This window comes from Canis lupus, chromosome 24 (assembly GCF_048164855.1).
Source record: "Canis lupus baileyi chromosome 24, mCanLup2.hap1, whole genome shotgun sequence".
NCBI classification, from domain to species: Eukaryota; Metazoa; Chordata; class Mammalia; order Carnivora; family Canidae; genus Canis; species Canis lupus.
Window position 1 is genome coordinate 4,666,374 of NC_132861.1, and position 27,493 is coordinate 4,693,866.

The following is a 27,493-nucleotide window of genomic DNA, read 5'->3' on the forward strand; positions in this document are numbered from 1 at the left end:
ATAATAGATCATGTTTTATCAAATATTATATGCAAAACACTTTTACTCATCACCATTTTGAATCCATAAATAAATGCTGTGAAAAAGAGACTATAATTATCTCCATTTTACAAATGAGAAAATTAAAGTTTAGGGAGTTTAAATGATGTTTCCAGAACTACAAAGGAATATTGGGACAGTATTTGAGCCTATATGCTATCATCCGGAGAAAATAGACTTGTGGAATGCAAAGAATGGTGACTTTCACAAAGGACACAGTGATAAAACACTGTCAAGTGAAATTAAAACTAGCTTTGCTGATCAGAATGTGTAATTCTTATAAAATTAAGTATAAATTTGACTCCCTGGCTACATTTTCAACAGATAAAAGGTTTCATGTAGATATTACTTAATAGATTCCCTTTCAATGTAACAGATATAAAGAGAGTTTTTTAATTAAAAGTGATGTTTGTGACCCTAGCCCAAGCTGGTGGTGATTTAAAGTTGCTGTTTGATGTCTTCTTTGGAGTTGACGTAGATTTTCCAGTTCTTTGTCCAAGATGCAAATAATACTTAATAGTTATTTATAATTTATCCTGTAGCAGTATACAGTAAAGGGCACATGCCATTTTAGAAGATACACAGTTTAAATTTTCAGTAGTGAAAAGTACGTGTACTGAACTATTATATCTACACTTACAAAACTCTCCTGCCAGGGAATTATTGCTCTACCTTTCTTATGAATCAAGCACTATAATTGGGACTGTGTTTATATGAGGAGAAACAAATGATAGTGGCAAAACCGAACAAGACTATTTTCTGCTTTTTCTCCAGTCTTTGGCTTGTCACATAACACTGGTGCCTTCCTGTTATTTCTTGATTTATAGATTACAAGGTGTTTTTACATTTCATTTTCACCACAACCTTTTAAGAGTTAACTTTGAAAGTGCTTTGATACATATGTCTCCAGTTCTTATTCTCCAGTAAGAAATATCTTGAATAAATGTCCACATTTCAAAATGGGAAAATGGAAATGCAGAGAATTAGCTGGCTTTGTCATTTGCACACAACTAAAAGTGGTGGAGGCAGGATCTAATGCATGTCTTCTTAATCTTGATGCCTGAGCAATTTCCAGGATCTCAAAGCTTCCTTACACATAAGATGGATAGTCCATGGACCAAGAATTTGGACTTGAGTCAAGCTACCTGGGTCTCCTTGTGACCATGGCAAACTATTTAATTTCTTAAAGGCCTATTGTCCTTTTATGTAAAAATGGGATGATAATAACAATTTCTTCCAAAAATGATTTTGAGGACTAAGCTGAGGTGTGGGAAGCTCCTACCCTGGGGCATTGTACATGGTAGGCACTCCATACATGTTATTACTGCCTGTGTCACTATAATCAGACTCCCAAGCATTTATGTGTCAATCTCATAAATAATTTTTGCCATATCTTTGCTCATTACGTTCAAGTATTCAAGTATGTATTATATCCGAGTTACTATAGAATTATATTTACTGTGTGCCTCATATACCTTTTCAAGTCAGTACAAACTACGTCTACTTACTGGTATTTTTAATTAAAAGTATACTTTAAGAAGGCTAACTGCAAAAATATATAGCCAATTAAATTAAAAAAAATACTAGCTCCAAAAAGTAAAAATAGTTACTGATACTACGTGATTTATACTGGATGAGTCACAGAGGTTGGCTAAAGTTCTAAACAGTTTGTACGAGAGCCCTTAAAGGAGGTAAGAGAATCAGAAAGGGTATAATATGCATGCCTTTCTCTCTTTTCTTACAAATTCCCTTTTTGAAAATGGCTATTTCCCTCTTCTTGTAAAAAAACAAATTATAATCACTTCCCTTTCCTCCGCCTCCAAGCAAAGAGAAAATGGCAGGTTAATGACAGTTCAGTTTTACTAAAGGGCATCATAGCAATGACATTTAAGTTGGGTTTTGAATGGTTGGTAGAATTTGATAAGTGGGAGGAAATAGTAGCCAATAAGAAAGGAACGTTTGAAGCTGGAATGATTAGGCTGTAGGCCACATGCGAGGGTGGAGTACAAAGTAGATCTTAATACACAGAGTTGGATTTAATTATAGACATCTTTGTTTATCAAAAAGTAGCAAGATATAATTAGGTGATACTAAGGACAGTGTCTGATATAGAGTAGATTCTCAACTAATGTTTAAAGAACCTAAAACAGGGAGCCTTTATGTAAATCACTATGCTACCACTCTCCATCAGGACAAAATGAAACCTCAGAACAATCCCTCCAGATTGATACATAGAGTATTAACTCTAGTTTGGATATTTAAAGCATGGTAATATTTTATATAGGGATATGAAGGTTGCAGAATCTATGCAACTTTTTCTCTTTTGGAAAATATTCAGCTATACCCCAATTTCTACCATGGTAAACAATGATGAAATAAATACAAAGAAATATTCTCATGGTAATTGTTTCTCTGTAGGAAAGGTCCTTCTAAGTGAGACTCTGGTTCTCAGTGTTTATGTAAGCACCAGATACTTTCCTGCAAGGCCGTTACTAATTCATATTCCACTAGGTTTTGTTGAGAGAGAGGACTTTTATACACCACTCCTTAAATTTGGCAAAATGATGCCCAAAATATTGTAGTTCATTATTGTTTTAATTTGCCTCTTTCTGATTGTAGTGAGAAAGATCGTCCAAGGTTTCCGACCTTTTGATTTTCTTCTGTGACACTCTTGTTTATAATTGTCCACTTGTTCATTGGGTTGTTTATAACTTTATTTTCAATGTATAGGTTCTCTTATATGATATGAATATTAACATGTTTCTTATTTAGCAAATTTGTTTTACCATGGTTTATTTTATGACTTGATTTATGGTGTCTGTGGTCATTCTGCTTGAGGATTGTGTAATGAAATATACAGTTTTCTGTTCTGTGTTTCCAACCCTGCGGCTATCCAACTATTTTTTAAAGTTCTTTTCTTTAAAAAAAAAAAAAAAAACTTTTCTAAAATTATTACCTTTTTTTTTTTTAACTGTTAAATATTTACTCCATCTCAAATTTACTGATATGAAATGAGATAGGGACCAATTTGGTTTGTTTAGGTAGAGAATTGTTTCAGTGCTGTGTGATATGTGAACCACTTTTTCCAATGTAATAGAAATTCCAGTTTTTCATGTATAAAGTTCCTATATATACTTAGCTTAATTTTGGTCAAAATTCCGTTCAACTAATTTATATTTCTTGCTCTATTCTCATGTCAAATTCTTGTATCATATTCTCCATTTCCTAATATTTATAATTCTTGGATATACATTCCTCCATATTAACTAACAAAATAATTTTATCATGTTATAAATAAAAAAGATCCCAAGTGAAATGTTATTGTTATTAAATGTATATATTTCTTTTGAGATAATTGGCATAATTAAGATATTAAGTCTCTCGATCCAGAAACATACTTCCCCATATTTTGGATCTTATTTTATGCCCCACGATGTTTTATTGTTTCTTCTTATAAGTTTTATTAAATTTATTTAATTTTTATTCATAAGTATTATATATTTTATCATTCTTAATAATGACCAATTTTTTATTCTATATGTAATCAGTTCTGATTATAACTTATATATATCATATATAACTTACTATTGCTAAATAGAATATAGATTTTTGTATATGAACTTGTATTAATAAGCTTTATTACTCTAATATTTCTTTTTTTTTTAAAGATTTTATTTATTCATGATAGAGAGAGAGAGAGAGAGAGAGAGAGGCAGAGACACAGGCAGAGGGAGAAGCAGGCTCCATGCAGGGAGCCCGACGTGGGATTCGATCCCGGGTCTCCAGGATCGCGCCCTGGGCCAAAGGCAGGCGCCAAACCGCTGCGCCACCCAGGGATCCCTACTCTAATATTTCTTTAGAGTCCCTTAGCTTTTCAAAATCTATGAGCATGTAATCTGCCAAAGAGAAATAATAAATCAGTATTTTTACTGATATTTTATTTCCTAATCTTACTGAATTAGGTAGAAACTCCTAAATAGTGAAAAATAATGGTGAAAATAAACATCTATTTCTAATTTTATTTTTTTTAATTTTATTTATTTATTCATGATAGTCAGACAGAGAGAGAGAGAGAGAGAGGCAGAACATAGGCAGAGGGAGAAGCAGGCTCCATGCACCGGGAGCCCGATGTGGGATTGGATCCCGGGTCTCCAGGATCGCGCCCTGGGCCAAAGGCAGGCGCCAAACCGCTGCGCCACCCAGGGATCCCTATTTCTAATTTTAAAAGGAAGTCTTTTCACTCTTTATCATGAAGTTTCCTATTTTTTTTTTTTTTTTTTTGGTAAATACTTTATCTCATAGTTAGGAATGGTGATAGATTTTACCAGACCCCCTTTCATGTACAGTATCATCACATTGAAGTAATACTGGGAAGTTTTAGAAACACTTCACTACACCACTTACAGATTCATTCATTTATTCAATAGGTATTTATTGCCTCATGTGCCATTGTTTATTATTCATGTGCCAGCACAGAGGTCAGAGACAAGTTGAAAACCTACACAGTCTCTGCCCTCAGGGAACTTACATTCCAGTGCAGGGATGGACAATCCAGATAGGTATCTGTTTAGCTCCCACCAAAGGTCATGCACTGTTCTAAGTGCTTTACTGCATAAACCGGCTAGCTCTCATAACAGTGCTATAGTAGATACTTAATTGGTCCATTTTACAGGTAAAGAAAGTGAAGGACAAAGGGAGGCAGTAATGGCCAGGCCACACAGGAGTGCAAGATAGAACTTCTTTTGTAAACCCAGGCGCTCTACTAATGAGTGATAGTGAAAAATTTAATGGTAATCAAAAGCATTTACATTTTTGAAATAAAGCCCTATTTTTACGCTGCATTTTATTCTTTTCGTACACTGTTGGATTCAATTTCTTAATAATTATTGTAGTGGTCTCCTTTCCAGAGATTTTTTTTTAAGATTTTATTTATTCATGAAAGACATACAGAGAGAGGCAGAGACATAGGCAGAAGGAGAAGCAGGCTCCCAGTAGGGAGCCTGATGCAAGACTCAGTCCCAGGATCCCAGGATCATGACCTGAGCTGAAGGCAGATGCTCAGCCACTAAGCCACTCAGGTGCCCTCCTTTCCAGAGATTTTTTTAACATCATCTTTATTTTCCTTTGGATCGTTGGGTTTTTTTTTTTTTAGAAGAGAATTTATTACTTTGTTAACACCTAAATTTTTGGTTATTTATTGCTTATTTAAAATACAAAGGTAGGGAGGCACCTGGTGGCTCAGTAGGTTAAGCATTTAACTCTTGATTTTGGCTCAGGTGCCCTTGCTCTCTTTTTCTCTCTTTCTATTGTAAACAAATCCGAAAAAGTAAAATAAAATGCAAATGTAGGGATGCCTCACTGGCTTATTTGGGGAACATATGATTCTTGACCTCTGGGTTGTGAGTTCAAGCCTCATGTTAGATATACAGCCTACTTAAAATAAATAAGTTAATAAAATAAAATTAGAATTATTAAAAAAAAAAAGGAAGTAGGGGTACCTGGGTGGCATCAACTCTTGATGTCAGCTCAGGTCTTTATCTCAGGGTCATGTGTTCAAGCCCCACATTGGGCTCCATGCCTACCATGGTGCTTAAATAAATAAAAAAAGAAATGTAAAAGTAAGAACTGAAACCAAGAAAATAATAAGTATAAAATAATATGGAAGCCAAACTAATACTGTTATTATTAATGATAATAATATCATTAATACGATATTACTTGGAATAAGCCAATTGCTGCTAAGTAAAAGACGGTGGCCCACATAAATATAAACTAAATGAAGGAAGATCTATGTTATTTATAAGAAAGTTGGTAAAATAAAGTATATTTTGTCTCTTTATCCTCCAACTTCAAATTCTACCCACAAATTCCTAGGTTACAGTGAAATAGTTTAAAACTGAATTCCAAACTATTTTTGGATATTCTCTTTTTGTCTCTTCTGCTTCAAGTATCTTTACCAATTATTTGTATTACCCATATAAATAAACATTTGAGTTAACTCCAGTATTGCAAGATTCATTGCTCAAACGATTTCTTCCTACCTAATGGAAGTTGAATCACTTAATATTTGGTTATCATATTTTCTGAAAAAGTTACTTCTATAAGACATGTAGGTGATGTACCTTCTGAATTCTGGTCTAACCACCCATATGTTTTTTATCCTAACAGGAGAGTGATGGTAAATTAGTTAGATGCAATATTCTTGAGTCACATTCACTTACTAAACGATTGTATATAGATACAGTGGCATGTCTTGCAGATTTTAATGAGAGAAGTTTGATATTCGTTGCATCTCCATTGTTACCCACTCATTCTATAGATCTGATGATTTCACACTTTCCTCTTTTTTTTTTTTTTTTAAACCTTGGAAGTCTGGGATATCAGCAGAATGTATCTAATTGTATGTCATTGTTTCAACCAAAGACTGATGAGCCCTCTCAGTGTACAGACCCAACATTTCCTTAGAATAGGAAAAAATGGGTGTGCTCCCCCTTCTCACACTTTATTTTCAAACTAATCTATTTTCCATCCCAATCTCTCTCCTTTGCTTTATTCAGTATCTTCAACATACAATCTCCCTTTCCTTTTGTGGTTCCAATGTTACAGGTGAAGAGCGTATATCCCAACATTAAAATAAACAAATAGGTCACTTGTAGGTACTTGGTAGCTATTACCAAAAAATGATCTTGATCAAAATATAGCTTTTTTTTCATTTTTTTTTTAATTTGCCATTTGGCATATTTAAGGAGAGATGTGAATATCATGAGCATAGTAACACTGCAGATGAAAATCACACCATGCTTGACTTTCAGCTGAAGTAAAATCTACAGACAAAAAAGTATTATATCCAGGCAAACATACATGCACAAAAATATATACTAATAAACAACACGCATGTGTACCATTTTTTAAAATATGAATTTAAGGGGATCCCTGGGTGGCGCAGCGGTTTGGCGCCTGCCTTTGGCCCAGGGCGCGATCCTGGAGACCCGGGATCGAATCCCACGTCAGGCTCCCAGTGCATGGAGCCTGCTTCTCCCTCTGCCTATGTCTCTGCCTCTCTCTTTCTCTCTCCCTGTGTGACTATCATAAATAAATAAAAATTTAAAAAATAAAATAAAATAAAATATGAATTTAAGTGGTTGAATGACATACTTCAACCAGTAATCTACAACAGAATAGAACATGCAATTAAAAGAGGATCCTAAAACTAAGTAGATGTTGTTTTTATTGCAGAACTGGACAGTTGCTCTGGCTTTTCTTCAGAGCTTTATGAATGAATATTTGTTCAATGCTTCTTTGTCAACCTTGCCATAACATTAGTTACATTATTAATGGAATCATTTCATGCCACATAAAAGTGATGAATACACAAAGAATCTATTAACTTGTAAATGGACTGCTTTTCTCAAATTTATTCAAAATCTTCACCTTGAAGATATTCAACATCAATCTGAGGCATATAAAGTCTGGAGTGTGATATTCTACCTAAATATAAAAATATCTCTTTGCCACTAAGATAGACATTTTTGAACTATTAAATCTGATATGATGTTGCAAATGTGTGTTATTTCTTATTTTTCTGTGTATTTCACATGGTACCTATTATGGTGCTGGATTTATAGTAAGTTAGTAAACATTTGATTCAGTTTGTTGATGGATTTGGGAATGTGTCAAGTATGGCAGTCATCTGTTTGAAGATGTGGACTGTTTCAGCTTCATTTTTCTTAATTGCTCAGAGTCTAATGCAGGTCCAGACAACAGAGTCAATAAATATTCGTTGATTGATGTATAAGTGAATTATTAAAGTAGTTATAAGCCATGGTTGTATTTTAAGAAAAGGAATTGTCCAAGCGATTAATATTTTGGAAAATTTATCTTTGTGATAGTAAAAGGGAAGAATTGAAGGTCTTCAGTAACCTCTGTCATTATTTAGAATAGTTTGTATTTTATATTAATACCTTTTATAAAACCTTTGTGCCTTCCTTTTGCTTTACTAAGGCTTCTGTTCTATCGGCTGGTTAAGTAAAGAGCCTTTTGCTCCACATCCTCCTTTCTCTCAATCTCTCTCTTTCTCTCTCTCATTCTTTTTTCCTTTTTAGAACATTTAAAAATTTTCATTTTCCAACTTTGAATTGATTTTTTATTAACTATTATATACATTTAAACCCTACCATTTATCCTTTCCTCAGTTCCCCATAACCTTGTCCCACAGTAGACTTCTCAGGAAGGACATTGTGAGCATAGCATGTCCTGAGTCCTTGCATACCTAAAACTTTCTTTTCTAAATGAACCCAGAGGAATTTAATAACTTCCCAGGAAATGCAGTTTATACTCATTGACCCCATTATTTATTGAAAATCCAAGCTAATTATGATGCAGTAATTAGGAAAAGCTATTGAATAACTATCTCATAAAAGAAGCAGGCACTGATGGGTTTCATAGGATAGTTTTGAAATTTGAAAGATCAAATAATTTCAGTGCTACCTATTTTTTCCTCACATTGAATGGAAAATAGATAAATCACATTTTGGATTCTTCAAGAAACAGACAAATGAGATGATTGTAGAAGATTTATTGTGCCTGGGCGGTGCAGTTGGTTAAGCATCTGATTCTTGGTTTCCTCACTGGTCATGAGTTCGAGCGCCAGCTCCAAAGTGGAGTCTGCTGAAGATTCCCTCTCCCTCCATGCCACCTTCCCCTCAAATAAAATAAATAAATCTTTTAAAAATATTCATTGGAAAATGACATTTTGAAAGTAAAAGGGAAGGGACCAGGATTGAGAAGTGGAATCCATTAGACCATGATGCAAAACTGACGAAAATCCCTGCCAGTGTAAAGGAGAACTCAGAAGAAAATAATCTACTAGGGGTGTCCCAAGTTGTATAGAAATAGCTGGCCCTTGTTAGCTTACTTGTTTAGACATTGTCCTGGGCTCCAAACTTGAGGAAGAACCCTAAGGGATGGCTAGCTGGAGGCTTAATGAACTACATTCTTTACAGGTAGGCCATAAATCCTCTCTTGCAGAAAGATCTGGGTGGCACATCTTTCTGTATTCTAAAGGAAGAGGGAGTCCATATGCTTTTTATGAAGCAAAAACAGTATTTATACTGAAATTTGATGAAGACATCATAGAAAAGATTATAAATCAATATCATATATGAACATTGATATGAAAAATCTAAACGAAAGTATTAGTCATACTAAAAATATTACACATTGGACCAAGGGAAGATTTATTTCAGGGAAGCCAGAATGTTTCAATATTAAAGAAAGTCATTGGGCAGCCCGGATAGCTCAGGGGTTTAGCGCCACCTTCAGTCCAGGGTGTGATCCTGTAGACCCAGGATTGAGTCCCACATCAGGCTCCCCGCATGGAGCCTGCTTCTCAACTCTGCCTGTGTCTCTGCCTCTCTCTCTCTCTCTGTGTCTCTATGAATAAATAAATAAATAAATCTTAAAAAAAAAAAGGAAAGTCACTAATCGAATTTTCCATATTTTTTAGGAGTAAGGGGAACAATTATATAATTATCTCCATAGAAGTGGAAAAGGCCTTAGGCAAATCCAACACTCATCCTTGATAATAATAAGTAAAAAAATTCAAAATGATTTCTAGACATAATGAATGTCATAAACAAATAGGTAGATATATAGACCAATAGGTAAATAATTGGCAATACCAAGTACAATTTGTGATAGTTGTGAAAATTGCTATAACTACTTAAAACTATTTGACCCAGAAATTGCATTCTTAGATGCATATTAGCTGACATGGACAAAAATGTACATAGAAGCAATATTCTTGGTCACAAATGGAAACTGGAAATCACACAAAGGTGATCAAGGAATATGTAAAAAGTTGAGCTATATTCAAAAATCAAAATATTATGCAAAATTGAAATTACAAAAAAGATTGCTACTAACAATATTAGTGTATTTCAAGAGCTAACATTATCCAAAGAAAGCTAGATGTAAAAAGTACATACTTTATAATTCACTTACATAAAGTGAACAAGTGTGTGTGAAAGTGATCTATGGCAATAGTGTTTAGGTTTGTGATTACAAAATATAACAACTGGGAGGTGACATGAAGAAGGTTTCTGGGGTGCAGGCACTCTTCTGGATTATTCTGTTTTGTGTCGCACAGGTTCATAGATGTTTTAAAAATGCATCAAGCTTCACGTTAGCATTTGTGCATTTTAATGAATGTATACCTCATTAAGTTCAAAGTGAATGATTATTGCAGTTAACTACTATATATTAAAATAAAGGAAGAATCCATAGGCCCATAGTAATAGTAATAAAAAGGAGAAGAGGGCATATTTTTACATTCAGAGGACTACAAACTAGTAAATGTAGAAGTGATGATAGAGTAAGATAGCCTCCAATTTTCAAACACCATGTAATCATTGGAGTAGGCATATAATTAGTACTCAATACCAGGCAATTTTTTAAAGGCGTTTTTGTTTTATTACTATTTTTATTTTTTTTCATGGAATGAGGGTTTCTCCCATTCCAGGAGAAACCCCAAAGGCTGTCCTCTAGGACATGTATATAAACACTGATGTGTGCCTGCCTAGCTGGCTGATCAGAGGCCCTGCAGAATCCTGTGTGAAGGACACCTAAGGCCAGACAGTCCCCAGTGTCTAGTGTTCCCTGACAGCTGGGCATCAAGCAATTAATGGTGAAGACAGTACATGGAATTTATTTTTTTATTTTTTTTAATTTTTATTTATTTATGATAGTTACAGAGAGAGAGAGAGAGAGAGAGGCAGAGACATAGGCAGAGGGAGAAGGAGGCTCCATGCACCGGGAGCCCGATGTGGGATTCGATCCCGGGTCTCCAGGATCGCGCCCTGGGCCAAAGGCAGGCGCCAAACCACTGCGCCACCCAGGGATCCCTGTATTGTGGAATTTAAAGTACAAAATTTTAAAAGTATTTATTGACTAATAAGTTACTATGTCATGATCTTATAGAACTGCTTTATTCAAAAATTATTTTCTAAAATGAATTCCTTATAAAAGATAAAATTAAGGATGTCCATATATTTAAAAAATTAAAAATTCACAATGATTTATTGAATCTTACAACTCAAACAGAATATTCTGGGTATATTCTTACATGTTTTATCAATTATTTTACAATCTCTCTAAAACTATGACACTGGCATTCTTCTGAAATATGAATGCTTTTTAACATGGCTATATTATACTTATTTTTCATAAGATCTTGCTGAAATATTCTTCAAAGTTGCATTTGATGGTTAATAAATTTAAAATTATTGATAACTTTTAAAAACTATAGAAACCTAGAGTGAAATTCTATTGAATCCAGAAAGCCCCTTTAAATTGCATTTATCACTTAAATATACATTTAACATAGTGACTTATTTACTTACGTTGTTTTTTCTTCCAGTCTGCCATAGAAAAAACTTGAAATATACTTAAATATTATTTGATATTCATTTCAATTAATGATTTTTTCTCTTTGTAATAAATACATAGTTAAATTTTCAATTAATGTAATATTTAAAATTAAAGTTAATTACTTAAAAAGTAATGAAGTATTGACCCTGCTTGAACAGAGTGTTATCTTCATCAACTGATGCATATATTTTAAATAGCCTTTTTTTAAAAAAAGATTTTATTTATTTATTCATGAGAGACACAGTTTGAAGCAGAGATACAGGCAGAGGGAGAAGCAGGGTCCATGCAGGGAGTCCAACGTGGGACTTGATCCTGGGACTCCAGGATCACGCCCTGAGCCAAAGGCAAGTGCTAAACCACTGAGCCACCCAGATGTCCATTAAATAACTTTTTAAATGATAACTGCATCTCATTAATCTTTACAGAGTATTTCTTATAAAACAAATATTCTAAATGGCCAAATAAATTAGAAGCATATAGGCTTAATTATTCTCATGCAAAGATTATACCCCTACTTAAAAGTAGTATAATTAAACTTTCTTATGAGTTCTGTTTTTCTCCACATAGTTGCTTTGCTTTTGATCCTTTTATGGTTTCCATTATATTTTACAATATGTCTTATGCAGTATATGTGTCATCATTTTATCTGTCATGCTTTTTTACCTTATTCTTATACAGCATTTATTTTTGCAGATGCCTCTTTGTGCCAGCAGGAAGAACTATTAAACCAAAACTTGTAAAGCAGTGGGATGTGTAATGCATACAGGCTCCGGTGTCAGTCAGGTGGACCTGGGTGCAAACAGTAACTCTTCCACTTAAGCACTGAAGGAGCACATCTATAAAACGTGAATAATAGTGAGGGCTAAAGTACCTAACAGATGTTGACTAAAGAGTGCTTATTATAACATTTTCATCATTACCAGTCCTAAAGTAAAACCCAAAGGAAATTGTCCATAACATGCCAGTGATCTGATTCACTGGGAACCATTTGTTGATATCTGATAAAATGGTGATGGAGCATATGTTGTCATCTGGAAAATACACTATAGAGTGATAGTTGAAAACAGAAAGCATGAGGCGAGGCTTCTTATGTTCTGCTACCACCTTTAATCATAGACTTGGTTTTAGGAATGCAGAAGATAAAACCAACCAACAAACATACGAACAAACAAACGATTGAAGAACTAAGACTTCTATTACAGAGGAAAAACTTGGGTTTAAAACAAATCATTAATTATTACTCAGTGTATTGATTATTTAAGTAGTCCACACGTCTGGGGAAAAAACGGAAAGATTGACAGAAAATAAATTGGGAGCAAGAAAGTCTTTTATCAAGTAAAGACTTCCCATAGCCACTATTTTAAGATGTCATAAAATATCAAGATTCAGATTAAACAAATTATAATAAGAATAATGTGTAATTATATTAGAAAGGTTTTTTTTTCACTAATTTTCTCTTATCTTTTGGCAGAAAAAAAGAAAGCCATCTCTCTCCTGCCAAAAAAGCCTGGCAAAAGATTTATGAACTTTGTTCAGCGTTCCTACAGCGTGCTGTTTGAAATTCACAGGCTTGAGCAAATGCATAAATACTCATCACCTCTGCTTTCTTCTTTTTTCTAGGTGCCTCCCATACTCCTTGATAAGCAGTTTTCTGAATTCACTCCAGACATTACACCAATCATTTTGGCAGCCCATACAAATAATTACGAGATAATAAAGCTTTTAGTTCAGAAAGGAGTCTCTGTGCCCAGACCCCATGAGGTCCGCTGTAACTGTGTGGAATGCGTGTCCAGCTCGGACGTGGACAGCCTCCGCCACTCACGCTCCAGACTCAACATCTACAAGGCCTTGGCCAGCCCCTCGCTCATTGCACTATCAAGTGAAGACCCTTTTCTCACAGCCTTTCAGCTAAGTTGGGAGCTTCAGGAACTGAGTAAAGTAGAAAACGAATTCAAGTCGGAATATGAGGAGCTGTCCCGACAGTGCAAACAGTTTGCTAAGGACCTACTGGATCAGACAAGGAGTTCCAGAGAACTGGAAATCATTCTCAATTACAGAGATGACAGTAGTCTCATAGAAGAACAAAGTGGAAATGATCTCGCAAGACTCAAATTGGCCATAAAGTACCGTCAAAAAGAGGTGAGTGTTGCCAGACCTTTCTGTCAGAAGGATTTAGGATTTAATCACAGTGATGTAAGCTGGTACTCTATAATTAAGTTTGGGATTTAGAGCATTTTCTGCTTAACTGTAAGTGGATGATATTTATTGTTTGCCAGATTAATAATTATGAAATACATTGAAAAACAGCAAGAAATGGCATAAAAACTGGTGATGGCGTTTGGCATATGTGTTTAAGTGTGCACATTTAATGTGATATAATGAAAAAAACTAATGAATTTTAAATCCCCACACTAAAAGTTCTGGTTCTGCCATTTATAAGCCTTGTTACTTTTCAGTAATCTCCTTGAGATTTGGTTTTCTCATCTGCTCAATAGACTTAATATTCATAATATTTTATTGAATATATTTATGCATATAAAATATAGTCCTCAAAGATTTGTAGGAAGTATAAAATATGTGGATGTGTGTGAAGGCTCTTAGTAAATTATAAGTCCTTATGTTAATAAAATACATTATTAGAAGTTGTTAATAAAGAAAAAAGCCTTTAGTCTCCAACAGCAGATGAAAATACTAAAACTTCTCTGACATCTGGCTTAGTCTCTTGATTGGTCAGGAATAAGAAATTTAAAAAGTTAATTGCAGAAGAGTTATAAATTTCTCATGAAATTTCTGTTGGATTTGAATATTAAGTACAGAAAACTCAGATCTGTCATATTTGTCACCTAGCATAATTGCTTTTGTCTGCATCACTGAGTTGTGAGTTCTCAAAAGTCTGTTTACTTCCATCTTCAGAAAATATTGGTTCTGTGTTCACTCTTGAATTATAGTAATTATCTGTTCTAGAAAAACAGTTGGAGAAAACTGCATAATGTAAGATGAAAAAGATAAAGAAACTTCTGAATAAAAAAATGTATTCAATTTCTTTTGAAGTCAGCCTTGATTATTCCACATTAGCCTTGGCTGCTTTGTCTATTGCTACTTACTAAATATTTAAGGTTTGAGATGCCTGAATTTACTTCAAGTTTTTCCTGTAGTTCTTTGGCCAGTTTCCATGGGAGCCTGAAACTAGTTGAAATGATCTTTTCCCCTAATAATGAAGGAAGCATATTCTTTCGTATATATTCCCTTTGATACCAGATTACACATGCTCATTTGAGCCATGTCAACAGTATCAACTCATTTTTTTTAGATTCTTGTGTTTAGGGCTCAGGGACCTGCTATCTTAACAGAACTGGAATAACTTTAATATATAACTATAAGAAACTAATGAAGAACTTCACTTTATTAGAGATTGTTAAGTACTAAATGACACTTAAAAGTAATAGAATGTATTAAAAATGATAAAATGAGGGGCACCTGGATAGCTTGATCCATGGAGCATGTGACTCCTGACCTCAGATTTTGAGTTCTACACCCATGTTGGGTGTAGAGGTTACTTAAAAATAAAAAATCTAAAAAAACCCAACCCTGATAAATGAGGTAAGCTATTGATGTGGCCTCAGAATTTGAGCTACTTCTTCTCAAATATCTATTATTAACCCAGTATTATGCTTTTCTTTCTTCCATTTTCTTTGGGGAGAGGGATTTAAGGGATTTTGACCCTATAATTACAAAGGTCTTCTCCTCTGATATATCTGTACAGGATTGATGTTATCCTGTGGATGATGAGTAAGATGAAATTCCCAGGAGGTGAAATCCACATAATGAAAGAACACAGTAGCAGCAACTGGCTGTGCTCACCTGTTGCATTTTGTTCCCTCTGCAGTTAGTGAACCAACTTAGCCCTATTTTATGCCAACCCCGATTTTGGGCCTGATGTCATAATTGATTTAACTTTGTTTTTGGCCACAGTGACTTTTGTGAAAGCACTGGAAGAAAATACTCATTGAGTCTTTTACCATACTCTCCAAATGGAATTCTACAATGGCATTTAATCAAATGAAGCTGCCAAATTCTTGTCAAAATGTTGTCCAAAACAAAACATTGTAGTACGAATTTCCTACATATTAACACATGCTTATATTTTTCCCACAAATCATTTTTATATGTTCCATTCATTCATTCATTCATTCATTTCTTCATTCATTAACTCTTTGAACATATATCTTATCAAACCCATGCCAGGCAATGATCAGGGCACTTAGAACTTCATGGTGGAGTGGCTCTGCCCTGAAGAGCTTACTGTCTATTAACAGGGAGACCATAAAATATTAAATCTGTATTGTTCTCAGTTTTGCTTCTGAACCACTAAAAGTGTTCATTCCTACTAAACACTTTTTTCTTTGCTTAGGTTTTTTGTATAGTTCAGGAATATACAAAGCATGCTTAACTTCAAAGCCTATTCAACAAAAAGCCACAAATTGAGTCCTTAAAAGTGTCAGAAGCAAAGCTATAGGAAGTATTTGATCATTTCTAAGACTTCTTTCAAAATGCTTGTACCTTTTGCTAATATGAAGCTGTGGAATTGGAGGCTGCTCAACCTTAATGATACAGCAGGGTGAAGGGTGGCTAAAAACACATAACACGTAACAAGAAAATAAGAATTAGTAGTATCTTTTAAAAGGTACATTTTTAAAAAGACACTGCATTTGCATTTTCTCTTTTCATCTTCTGAGATAATAATGGAGAAGAAAATGAAAACAAATTTTTTTTAAAGATTTTATTTATTTATTCATAGAGATGCAGAGAGAGAGAGGCAGAGACACAGGCAGAGAGAGAAGCAGGCTCCATGCAGAGAGCCCAATGTGGGACTCGATCCAGGGTCTCCAGGATCACGTCCTGGGCTGCAGGCAGCGCTAAACCGCTGCACCACCGGGGCTGCCCCTGAAAACAAAATTCTTAACAGAGTTGTTCTAGAATATCTTTCATTCAGTATTGAAGAGCACATTTCCCTTGGGTTAGACAGTTTTTCCAAAGCAAAGTAACACTGGATGACTAATTATAAAATCAGGAATAAGGTTTTACTTTCATAGAAATTCTTTGAAATCATAGGTCATGTTTTACAAAAACATAGTTCTAAATTATTCAGAAATTATTGACTTTAGAATATTTGATATAAGATTTACTAGTAAGGCTATGTGTCTTATTTTTTTTAAGATTTTATTTATTTATTTATGAGAGACACAGAGACAGAGGCAGACACACAGGCAGACGGAGAAGCAGGCTCCCTACAGGGAGCCCGAGGTAGGACTCGATCCCAAGGCTCTGGGAATCATGCCCTGAGCTAAAGGCAGACAGTCAACCACTGAGCCACCCCGGTGTCTCAGATCATGTGTCTTAAATGAAACTCTTAACATAAATATCTTGCCTTGTATCTTTTTACTACAAGATTTCTCAGTTTTTAGTTTAAAAATGTTTGGGGTTTCTCTTTGGTCTCTTTTATTTTTTAGAATGCTTTTTTACTGATTTTCACATGGCTAAGTCCTACTCACTCTTTCAAACTTATCTCATGTCCCCCCTCCCACAGGGAAATTCCATGAAGCAGTCCCTCTCTATACAGTCTCTGGGATAAATGCTTTTATTCTGCACATTCTATTTTACATTATATTGTTATATTTTGCTCTTCTCCTCCCAGTATGAGTATCAGGAATATATCTGTCATATTTACCAGTCATACTTCAGTACTGAAAGATAGGTGTTCAAAATGAATGCACTTGAATGAAGTTGCAGAATCTCTCAATTCTAGAAGATTCCCTGTATGTTTCTTTGTCTGATTAAATTGCATGGTTTAGGCTAATTGCCTAATAACAGTCTTCTTATGAATTCAAATATTAAAACAGTTCATGTTGTGGGGACTTGATTGCAGGCTTGTTCTGGTACTTCTGTAATATCATACAAAAAGAAAGGCCTGCGTTAATTACATTTCATGGTTATTTTTATAGGCATAAACAGAAGGATTTTATTGTTTCTATTAATACAGGACTAATGATGTTATAGTTGTATTGATCATATACTGGAAGGATAAACATAGTCTAGTAGCTAGCAATTCAAGTTGATATATGTTAGGAACTGGCTTAATTTGTGTCAACTGAAAAAAGAGGCAGAACTGAAATAAATAAAAGGATTTATTTGAAGTCTCAGAATTACAATCCAGGGAACACAAATTTGAGTAACAACCCAAATTGTGTCCTAGGGAACAGAAGTCCGGGCTTTTTATTTTATTTATTTATTTATTTATTTATTTATTTATTTATTTATAAGTTAAAAGATTTATTTTTATTTATGATATATATATATATATAGAGAGAGAGAGAAGGAGAAAGAGAGGCAGAGAGAGAAGCAGGCCCCATGCAGGGAGCCCGGCGTGGGACTCGATCCCGGGACTCCCGGATGGCGCCCTGGGCCAAAGGCAGGCGCCAAACCACTGAGCCACCCAGGGATCCCCAAGTCAGGGCTTTTTAACGGCAAAAAGGAATACTTGTATATGTTGTTTACAAAGAATTTTGATAGGTGTTGATGGCCTAAGATTAGAAAACTGATCTTGACCAAACATATTTGGTTGCTATGGCCATCATTAGGCAGCAGTCCATCACTACAGCAAGTTGCAGGTTTACCTGAACTTGCAGAATCCTTGGAATATTTGCGCTTTGGCCCAGTTCAAAAGTTAAAGGTTCTCCCCCAGTGAGGACATGTATAAGGCCTACCTCTTTAATGGCCTCCTAGCTCCCTTTTACATCCTCTTGACATAAATGACTCTATTTTATTTCACCTTTTACAGTTAGCATGGTTTATTATACTTAAGCCTCCAAATAGACCTGTAAAGTATGATTTTTTTTTTCTTGTGAGGAATTTGAGTGTTGAGTGATGTGCAGTGTTGCATTGTTGAATGATGGGGCCTGGGTGCAAATCTAGATCTTAACTATAGAACATGCTGGAACCGTCGTACATCACTGCCTCCACCTAGATGCCATCCTGGTGAACATGTGGTAAATCTGATGTAGATGGGGTTCCTAGCCTAGTTCAGTTGAGCCTGTGAGTTTATTTCATGACTCAGCTTCTTATAATTAAGCCATGCATTTCAACATTAACTTCTTTTAAAAACTTTTGCATTGTGATAAAGCACTTGCCTTCTTCAAAGAATATAGTGTCTCCTTTTCTTTTCTTTCTTAACCCGCTTTTATTTATTTACCTTTCTTCAAAGAGTAATGTCTAGCCTCATTCTAAGAGAGCAGAGAAAGCCCCCTTCACAGGGCTAGGAGCCAGCACCCCATTCCAGTGATACCTGTCAAAATGAATAGTGCCAAAGGAAGCTGGATAAGAAACAGAACCAAACACCCACCCGCTTGAGACTGATCCTCTTCCTATGTATTAGATAAGGGTGAGGCATGATTGAAGACATGTCTTTAGCAAGTAATTTGTCCCTTGGTTCCTGATGTAATATTGACAGGTACAGAGTTAATGGCAGTTAAAATCACTTACGTGCGGTCATTATTCTTGCCTAATATTTGCAAGATCAGTGCATATATTTGGAGAGCTTGATGCGTTCCTTAAATATTTTCACAGCCAAGACCTTACCGAGTTTGTTACACATGATCGACCACATTGTGAACTAGTCCACATTAAAGAAAACTAACTCTTAAATAATATTAGAAAGCAGTGAAATATTTTGTGTGAAAGCATTCGGTCTTTTTATGGCTCTCCAAATTAAGGTAAAAAAAAAAAAACAACCCAGTCTCTACATGGTCAACAGCATATCTTTTTCAGTTTAATTTTCCCTATTGTGAAGGTGTATCAACAGCTTTGCAACATTAAGTTTAAACTTTGGTAGTAATCTAGGTTCTTTTTTTTTTTAAGATTTTATTTATTTATTCATGAGAGACACACACACACAGAGAGAGGCAGAGACACAGGCAGAGGGAGAAGCTGGCTTCATGCAGGAAGCCTGATGTGGGACTGGATTCCTGGACTCCAGGATCACGTCCAGGGCAGAAGGCAGGCACTAAACTGCTGAGCCACCCAGGGATCCCCCACTAATCTGGGTTCTTATAAATTAATTAATGGAGTTGTTAAAGAGGCAGGAGAAAAATTAACATTTGAACAGCCCACTATTCCTACCTTTCTTATCTTTTGTTTCTCTTGTCATGGAGCAATGAAAGAAATGTGATGAGATTCCTGTCAATCAAATGCCATCCCCCAGCATGGTGAACTCAGTTGATTCCAAATATTCTAGAATCAAAGCTCTTTAAACTTCTCAAGATTTATGGTTTTATGTTTTTTTTTAATTTATTTGAAACCTCTTGATGTGGAATCAAGAACCAAACCTACTGTCAGAAAGGAGACTTGGGGGGTAGATTTTGAGGATAGAGGAAGCAGAGAATATAGCCCTAATACAACCAGGGAATCCCTGGGAGGGGAGAGAAGGAGGAGAGGTGAGGGTGAGGGCATCAGAAGAGCATTGGGACAATGGGAGGAGCAGTTAAATAATAAATGGAGCAGAAACAAAGGAGATTTGTATTCTTAAAACTGCCTAGGGTTAAACTTATCTCTGTTTCATAAGTTTTGTTTTCTGTAAACTCATTATTGATAAGTTTATCATGACAAGAATATTTTAATTCAAATTTTATTTGAAAAGAAGCTATCAATAACTTTAAATTTGAACTTGCTACTATATGAATTTCATAATAAAAATGAATAAAACATACTACTCATGTTCTTTATCTACCTGAACTCTACATGGGAAGCTCCTTCTGGAGATTCAGTCAGATGCAACCTTGTGCTTGTGGTAGTAATTGAGGAAAAATAGCATTCTGTGTGTGCATTTTTTTATTTGGAAACTACCAACCGTCGTGGGTGCACCGCCACCCACCTCCACCAAAAAATAAGTTTTTTTAAATTAAAAATAAATAATAGAGAAATGAATGATAATGTTGCTTCCCGGCTATTGTATCAGAACCTTGGGATGGCAATGGCAAATAATGGCTTTCTCCTTCAAGATGGAGTAGATTTTGATGGCTGGTCTGCAGCCACGCAAAGCTCTGCTTTTGCCAAGCACTCGGCAGAGAAGCTGACCAATGATTATCATTTTATTGTTATTACTGACTATTGATTTTCTTTTATTCTAGTGTTTTCCTCTTCTTTTACTCTTGTTCAAATCTGGGGTGTCTAAAATGTACCTTTCATAATTTTCTTGCGCCTGGTAAATTCCACATCAAAGTATGGGTAATTTGGAGGGAAAAGTATCTCATATTATAGAGACACTATCTCATGGATATCAAAGAACTATTAAAGAAGAGTGGCAAAGAGACTATGCTAGGGAGAAAAATGAGAGAAGGTACTGCATATAGTAAGTATTCCCTTCCATAACTGAGATCTTTCTGCTGAAAGAACTTTAAATAAGACTCATTTATATAAGTAAAGCTGATAATGCATTTGCCTTATTTGAATTCAGTTTAATATTATTTAGCACATTCCTCTCCTTTTTCTCTCTTTTCTGTTTTGAACTGTTTTAAAAACATTTATGTCCTTCAGATCTCTTCTCAAATACCACTGTCCCTGGGAAGCCTTCTCTCAACCTATTCCCAAGTCCAAATTAATTGTTGCTTTCTCTTGTTATGGCAGCTTTATTGCACATGTTGACTTTGCTTTTTATTTCTGTTCTTGTTTTGTTTTTCCAACTGAACTCCTTGCCTTTGGTCTTACTTCCTCTAGTCCAAGACCTACAGCACCACTAATGTTTTTTTTTTTTTTTCATATTTTGTTTTGTTTTTCAAGATAATGCAATTCTGGAGCTTAGCATTCTTCCTGGCATATTTACCCATGAAAGAGAGCTGTTAATTAATTACTGCTGTTACTGTCACAGTTTTTGTTTATCCCCTCTTAGACCCCCACGATGAAAGACTAAACACATACAGGAAAATGCCACACACACACACACACACACACACACTCCATTCTGTTGTATACGATGCAGCAAAAAAGGTTGGCTTCATCCCTAAGCATTTTAATATTTGTAATGAATATTGATCTAAGCCTTCATGGGTTGCATTACACTTTTGAATATCAAAGATAAGTTTATCCTTCTTCCAGTCTATTGGTAGAGTCAGTGCTCTGAGCCATTTGTATTAAAACATACACTTTTATCAAAAATGTATAATGTAGAAGTTTTATTCCAACCCCTAAGGTTGTCCAAATTCTAATGCTTCCATTGTAGGCTGTCAAAAGTAACTCGTATTGTATACTGCACACTTCATTTGAATTTGTTCTTCTGACTTGTATTTTTAAATATATTTTACGCACTGATACCTCTATCCTGTTACACCTTGGAATCGGGTACCACGGCAGCACTCATAACAAAATTCTAGGTATACAATAGCATGTGAATATATGAGGCTACACTGAGTGATAGAGATAATTATGAAACGTGTAAAAGTGAGAGAAAACAGCATTCTCCTAGCTTACTTTTCTCTCCCACTGTCCTCTGGGCCACACTCACAGACTGATTTCTGGGCCTTGGCCTCTCCATCCTCCAGATGTGTGTATGCACCTGCTGTTACTAGGCAGAGACAGCATGGATCACAAGCTCCCTAATACCTCAGCCCAGTCCCCCACTAGGAACCAAACATTTCTGGACCTGCTTCTGTGTCATGGATGAGGCAAGTGCCTGTTCAGGATTTGTCAGCCTGGCTGACAGAATTATGACAGGTCATTAGGCATTTAATTTAACACTGGGTTTTTAGAGCTTGGAACTCAAATCCCCATGAGTTCGTTGTTGTTTTTTCTTTTACAACTAATTAACTGAAATGAAACCACTTTCTCCTGATTTGTCTCTGGAAATGATTGGGTTTTATGCCACAATTAAATGAGAAATTATATATGTCCAAAATCTTGTATAAATTAATCCTTTTAAACAGCATTCATTAGAAAGTGATAAGTTAATGTCTTATAAAACATAAAATAACTAATCTTAACTTTAAATTAGATAGAAAACGTAGATTGTATTTGATACTATCTTAAATAAGTACAAAAAGGAAAGGGTTAAGCCACTGATTTTCAAAGAGGTATGCTCTTCTATTCACCAGACAAAAACGCATATACCTGCAGGATTAGTGACACTTTCCAGTGTAGCTTTCATTTGCCACAGATATAAGCTAAAGACATTAATGATATCTTTGAAAAATCCAATACTGTGTATTGGACACCTTCTCTCAGTCCTCAAATGAATTTCTTTTCTATATGGAACTGGTTTCTGTGTCTGCATGATGATTGACAAGCAAAAATAGCAAATAAGATCATCTATCTTCCCTCATTCAGATGTGACCATTTAGTTTATCAATGATGAAGAACCATTTCTTTGCATAAAATTCACATTTACATTTGAGGGTTATTTTTCCTCATTTATTTATTTTAAATATTTTATGTATTTATTCATGAGAGACAGGGTGGGTGCAGAGGTAGAGGCAGGCTCCCCACAGAGCAGGGAACCCAATGTGGGACTCGATCCCAGGACCCTAGGATCATGACCCAAGCCGAAGGCAGACAATTAACCAGCTGAACTACCCAGGTGCCCCTAGGTCATTATTTAATATCTTATATTTTCTCTGTCTCATCACTAAGCAAAATGAAGAATTACCAGTTCTTGATATTACCCATTCAAAACTTTATCCCAATTCACATTTTTAAAAAAGATTTGTTTGTTTGTTTATTTATTTATGATAGACATAGAGCGAGAGAGAGGCAGAGACACAGGAGGAGGGAGAAGCAGGCTCCATGCCGGGAGCCCGACGTGGGACTCGATCCCGGGACTCCAAGATTGCGCCCTGGGCCAAAGGCAGGCGCTAAACCACTGAGCCACCCAGGGATCCCCCCAATTCACATTATTAATGAAATATAAAAACCCAATGGATTGTTTTGGATATTTATAAAACAGAAACACTGTTCACTAGAAATGTTTGATGGTTTTGAGATATAAACTCTTGCTCAAGATCCCTTATAAATTACATATCAGAGAGGAAACTTTTTGGCTTATCCTTCCCCTCATTTTCCTTTGACCATATGAGGCACAGTCACAGTTTTTCTAGATAGAGGTTATTTTTTGTTTGAATTCTTGGAAACCGAAACATACAGTAAAACTCTCTGGGATTTTTAATGCCTGTGCTATAACTTGGTGATTTGTGATTTTGTGTGTGTGTGTGTGTGTGTGTGTGTGTGTGTGTGTGATTCTAAAGCTGTGTTAAGTGCACAGATTGCTTCTAGGTAACACGGAACCGGTAAGACAATCATGTAGAATTATGTTTTTTTGTTTTGAGTCCCATTCTGTTTCCCTCTTCACTTCAGCTTTAGAAGCACACGGTGGTGCTTGTCCTCCGAGCAGCCACAGAAAAAAAAAAACTAAGGCTTTCTTCCTCCATGGTTTTCCTTTTACCTTCATCTGGACTCAAGCTACCCAAGTTGTCAGCTCCCTGCATGATTGTAAAAAAACCTGCTTTTTTTTTTTTTTTTTTTTTTTTTTTGCCATAGTACTGCTTCAGTTTTAAATGACTGACACTATTATTTTTCTCCATGGCATTCTCCAAGCTCAGTGATTTTTGCCAGGTAGGTCTGGGACATGCCACCTGGAAAATCTTTTGCCACATTCTCCTCTTTACCTGCTGGAGCCAGGAAGAAGCTGGAAATCTTGTTGGCAGTAAACACGCAAAGAATCTAGTGGAGGGAGTTGGGGGCTCTGGCCAAGAGATGCTCTTTCTCTCTCCAGGTTTAATTAATTCTACAAATGCTTACAGAGTGTCTCTTCTGTACCAAATACCAATGGCAGCAAAATGAGATGACAGCAAGCCCTGGGCCAAGTTTAGATTTCTTCTAGAAGCTTCTTAGAATCTGGAATTTTACTCTTGTTTAGATAATAAAATAAAATCCATGTGTGTGTATGCACTGACATACTTAGCCATGCAGAAAATGCTGACTATGATCTAAAAATATCACTGTAGCCAGATCCCAGTAGCATTTTATATACTACCTCCTTCTGTAAGGACACTCTTGATGTTTGCCTCATTTTTGTCCCTCTTTCCCTCCTTTTCCTCTTTCTTTATTTAGTCCTCACTCACTTGTTGAAGAGAGCCCTTACTATTTGGTACTTGCTGTTGATACCCAAATCAAGGACAAAAGTCTCGCCTTCAGATGACTACCAGATTATTAGGAATAGCAAACAAGTGAACAGCTCTCACGGTGTGAGCCACAGAAGCTATGGCGGAGCTGCCTTTCCTGAAGCCCTGGGAAGTGGTTCCAAACTTCACCTAACCCTTCCTGGAGAAGAAAGTGCCATAATTGAGTTTGAGTGGAAAACTAGGAGTCATCTAAGCAAAGATGTTAGAAAAAGGCATTACAGGAAGAAACACTGTGTGCAGATCATGGAGGCAAAAAAGGTGGCAGGAACAAGGAGAGGGCCTTCACTGTCCTCTGTCCTCATTGCCACCCCGTGGCCTCCTTCCAGCCTCTCCCTGTGCCTGGTGTGTGTGGATGGCTTCTTTATCATGTCTCCGCTCATATCATCACCTTCTCTGTGAAGACTTCCAGAACACCCAATCTAATTACTATCCTCTTCCTCCACCCTTAGTTTTTCCTTTCATACCACAATGCTGTTGTCTTCTTGGACCTTAACAAAAATCACTTTATTTATTTATATGTTTAATTATCTTTTATCTGTCTCCTTCCCCTGTCTACATGGTATCATCTTGTCTGACTTAATTATCACTGAGTCCACCGGTCAGTCCAGCGTAAGTCCAGAGTAAGTCCTCTGCTTGGAGCAAAGGAGTGCCAAGTAAGGATCACAAGTTAGGGGTGCAGAAGTGTAGATGACAAAAAAAAAGATAAATTATAGGTCCCAAAAGAACATGGATTTTATAAAACCCAGTGTTATTTAATTGTGATTTAGATATATAAATCAAGGGGCGCCTTGGTGGCTCAGTGGTGAGCGTCAGCCTTCAACTCAGGGTGTGATCCTGGGATCCTGGGATTTAGTCCCGCATTGGGCTCCCTGCGTGGAGCCTGCTTCTCCCTCTGCCTGTGCCTCTGCCTCTCTCTTTGTGTGTCTCATGAATAAATAGATAAAATAATAAATAAATAAATAAATAAATAAATAAATAAATAAATAATACCTATATTCTTTTCTCAAACGCTTATTATCCAAAGATGAATTCATTATCTGTCTCTTTAAGCCTGGTCCTTCCTCTGTCACATTTGTCAAGTAGGAGGCCCTCCCATTTAGTCATGTTAAAAATCGGAGTCATCCTTGATTGTGCTATCCGATCCAAAAGCTTGATGTGGTAGATAAATGGCTGCAAATTGAGGTGCCGTCTGGTTATCCTTTTCTTGAGTCAGAGCCTGCCTGACCAATGGAATGCAACAGAAATGACTTTTTATAGCTCCCAAGGCTTACTCGTCAGTCATCTTGCAGCTTCCATCTAGGCTTTGGGGGAAACCTGTGACATGCCACGTAAAGAAGTCTGACTGTCCTAAGGCCACCACACCAGACAGACAATGAGTAGTCCCACTTGCTGATAATCGCAGTTGAGTCCAGCATTGTAATTGTTTATTCCAATGACAAGAGTTGTAAGAAAAGTCAACTTTGACCTTTACCCCACAACTGCCCACCAGGCTGCCCTTTAGCTGAGCCCTACTGAGTAACTTCTGTTGATGCCATGTGGGACAGAAGAATCAACCACCTCAGTCCTGTCCAAATTCCTGGTCCAATATTATGGGCTGAATGTTTATTCTTCCCCCCAACAATTCCTCTGTTGAAACCAAACCTCAATGTGATAGTATCAGGAGGTAGGGCTCTTGGCAGGCAATTGGGCACGAGGGTGGATCCTTCAGGAATGGGGCTAGTTTGCTCTTAAAAAGAGGACCCAGAAAGTTCCCTGGTCCTCTGTCTACCAAGTGTGAACACAGCAGAAGACAAGGTCTCACCAGACACTGACTCTGTGGTATCTTAGACTTCCCAACCTTCAGAACCCTGAGAAATAAATGTTTCTTGTTTAAGCTACCCACTCTGTAGTCCTTGGTTTCAGAGCCTGAACTGACCAACACAGCCACAAAGCTGTAAAATAACCTAAATTATTCTTTTAAGCCACTGAGTTTTAGAGCATAGATAGCACTCTTATTAATCACCGAGGCCTGCCAATCTTTTGGCCAGTTATGTTCCCTAATATTTCCCAGATCCTTTCCCTCTCTTCCAGCCTTATTCTTCGTGCTCTGGTTGAGGGAGTCTTACTTAGGCTAGCGTGTCTCACTTCGATTCCCTACATCCATGGCTCCGATCTCTTCTCATCCAAGTTCACATAACATTCCAGAATACTTTATATATAAACATTCTCCACATTAAAATCCCTCTATTAGAGGTGCGTAGGTGGCTCACATAGTTAAGCATCTGCCTTCAGCTTAGATCATGATCTCAGGGTCCTGGATTGAGCCCCACATCTGGCTCCCTGCTCAGTGTGGAGCTGTTTCTTTCTCTCCCTCTGCCCCTCCCCCTGCTTGTGTGCTCTATCTCTCTCTCTCTCTCTCTCTGTCAAATAAAAAAAAATCTTTAAAATATAAAATAAAATCCTTCTATTAAAATATAATAGTACCCCCTGCTGAGGCTGTGGGCCCTGACCTTGTCTTGTGGCCAAGCCCTGTAGAGTTCTGCCCTGAAGGCCTGGGGTGGAAAGCAGGTGAATCTGAAGGCTGCCGAGGAGGACTATGTCCAGCGAGCCCTGGCCAACAGCCTCACTTGCCGAGGAAAGTACACCTCAGGCCAGGGCCGCAGCCAGTAAGTCTCCCTTCCTCTCTAACCATGCCTACTAAATGGAGGTGTTCTAAGGCTGCTCCCTCAAGGCTCCGGGCCCCACGCACACTCACTCTTGAAGAGAGGGCCTCACCTGGGGCTCCGGGTGGCTATCCCATCACTTTGGCCTCCCACGTGATCCTGGTG

The 27,493-nt window shown here is 36.5% G+C and overlaps 1 protein-coding gene across 2 annotated transcripts in view; it reads left to right on the forward strand.

The window, feature by feature from the left end:
- The window catches only part of TRPC4 (transient receptor potential cation channel subfamily C member 4), a 208,202-nt gene that overhangs the window by 78,162 nt on the left and 102,547 nt on the right, over window positions 1-27,493 (forward strand). For both annotated transcript variants that reach the window (XM_072797298.1, XM_072797299.1), the window contains exon 3: window positions 13,087-13,605. In XM_072797298.1, coding sequence (XP_072653399.1) covers window positions 13,087-13,605 — 519 coding nt within the window. The remainder of the gene's footprint in view (window positions 1-13,086; window positions 13,606-27,493) is intronic.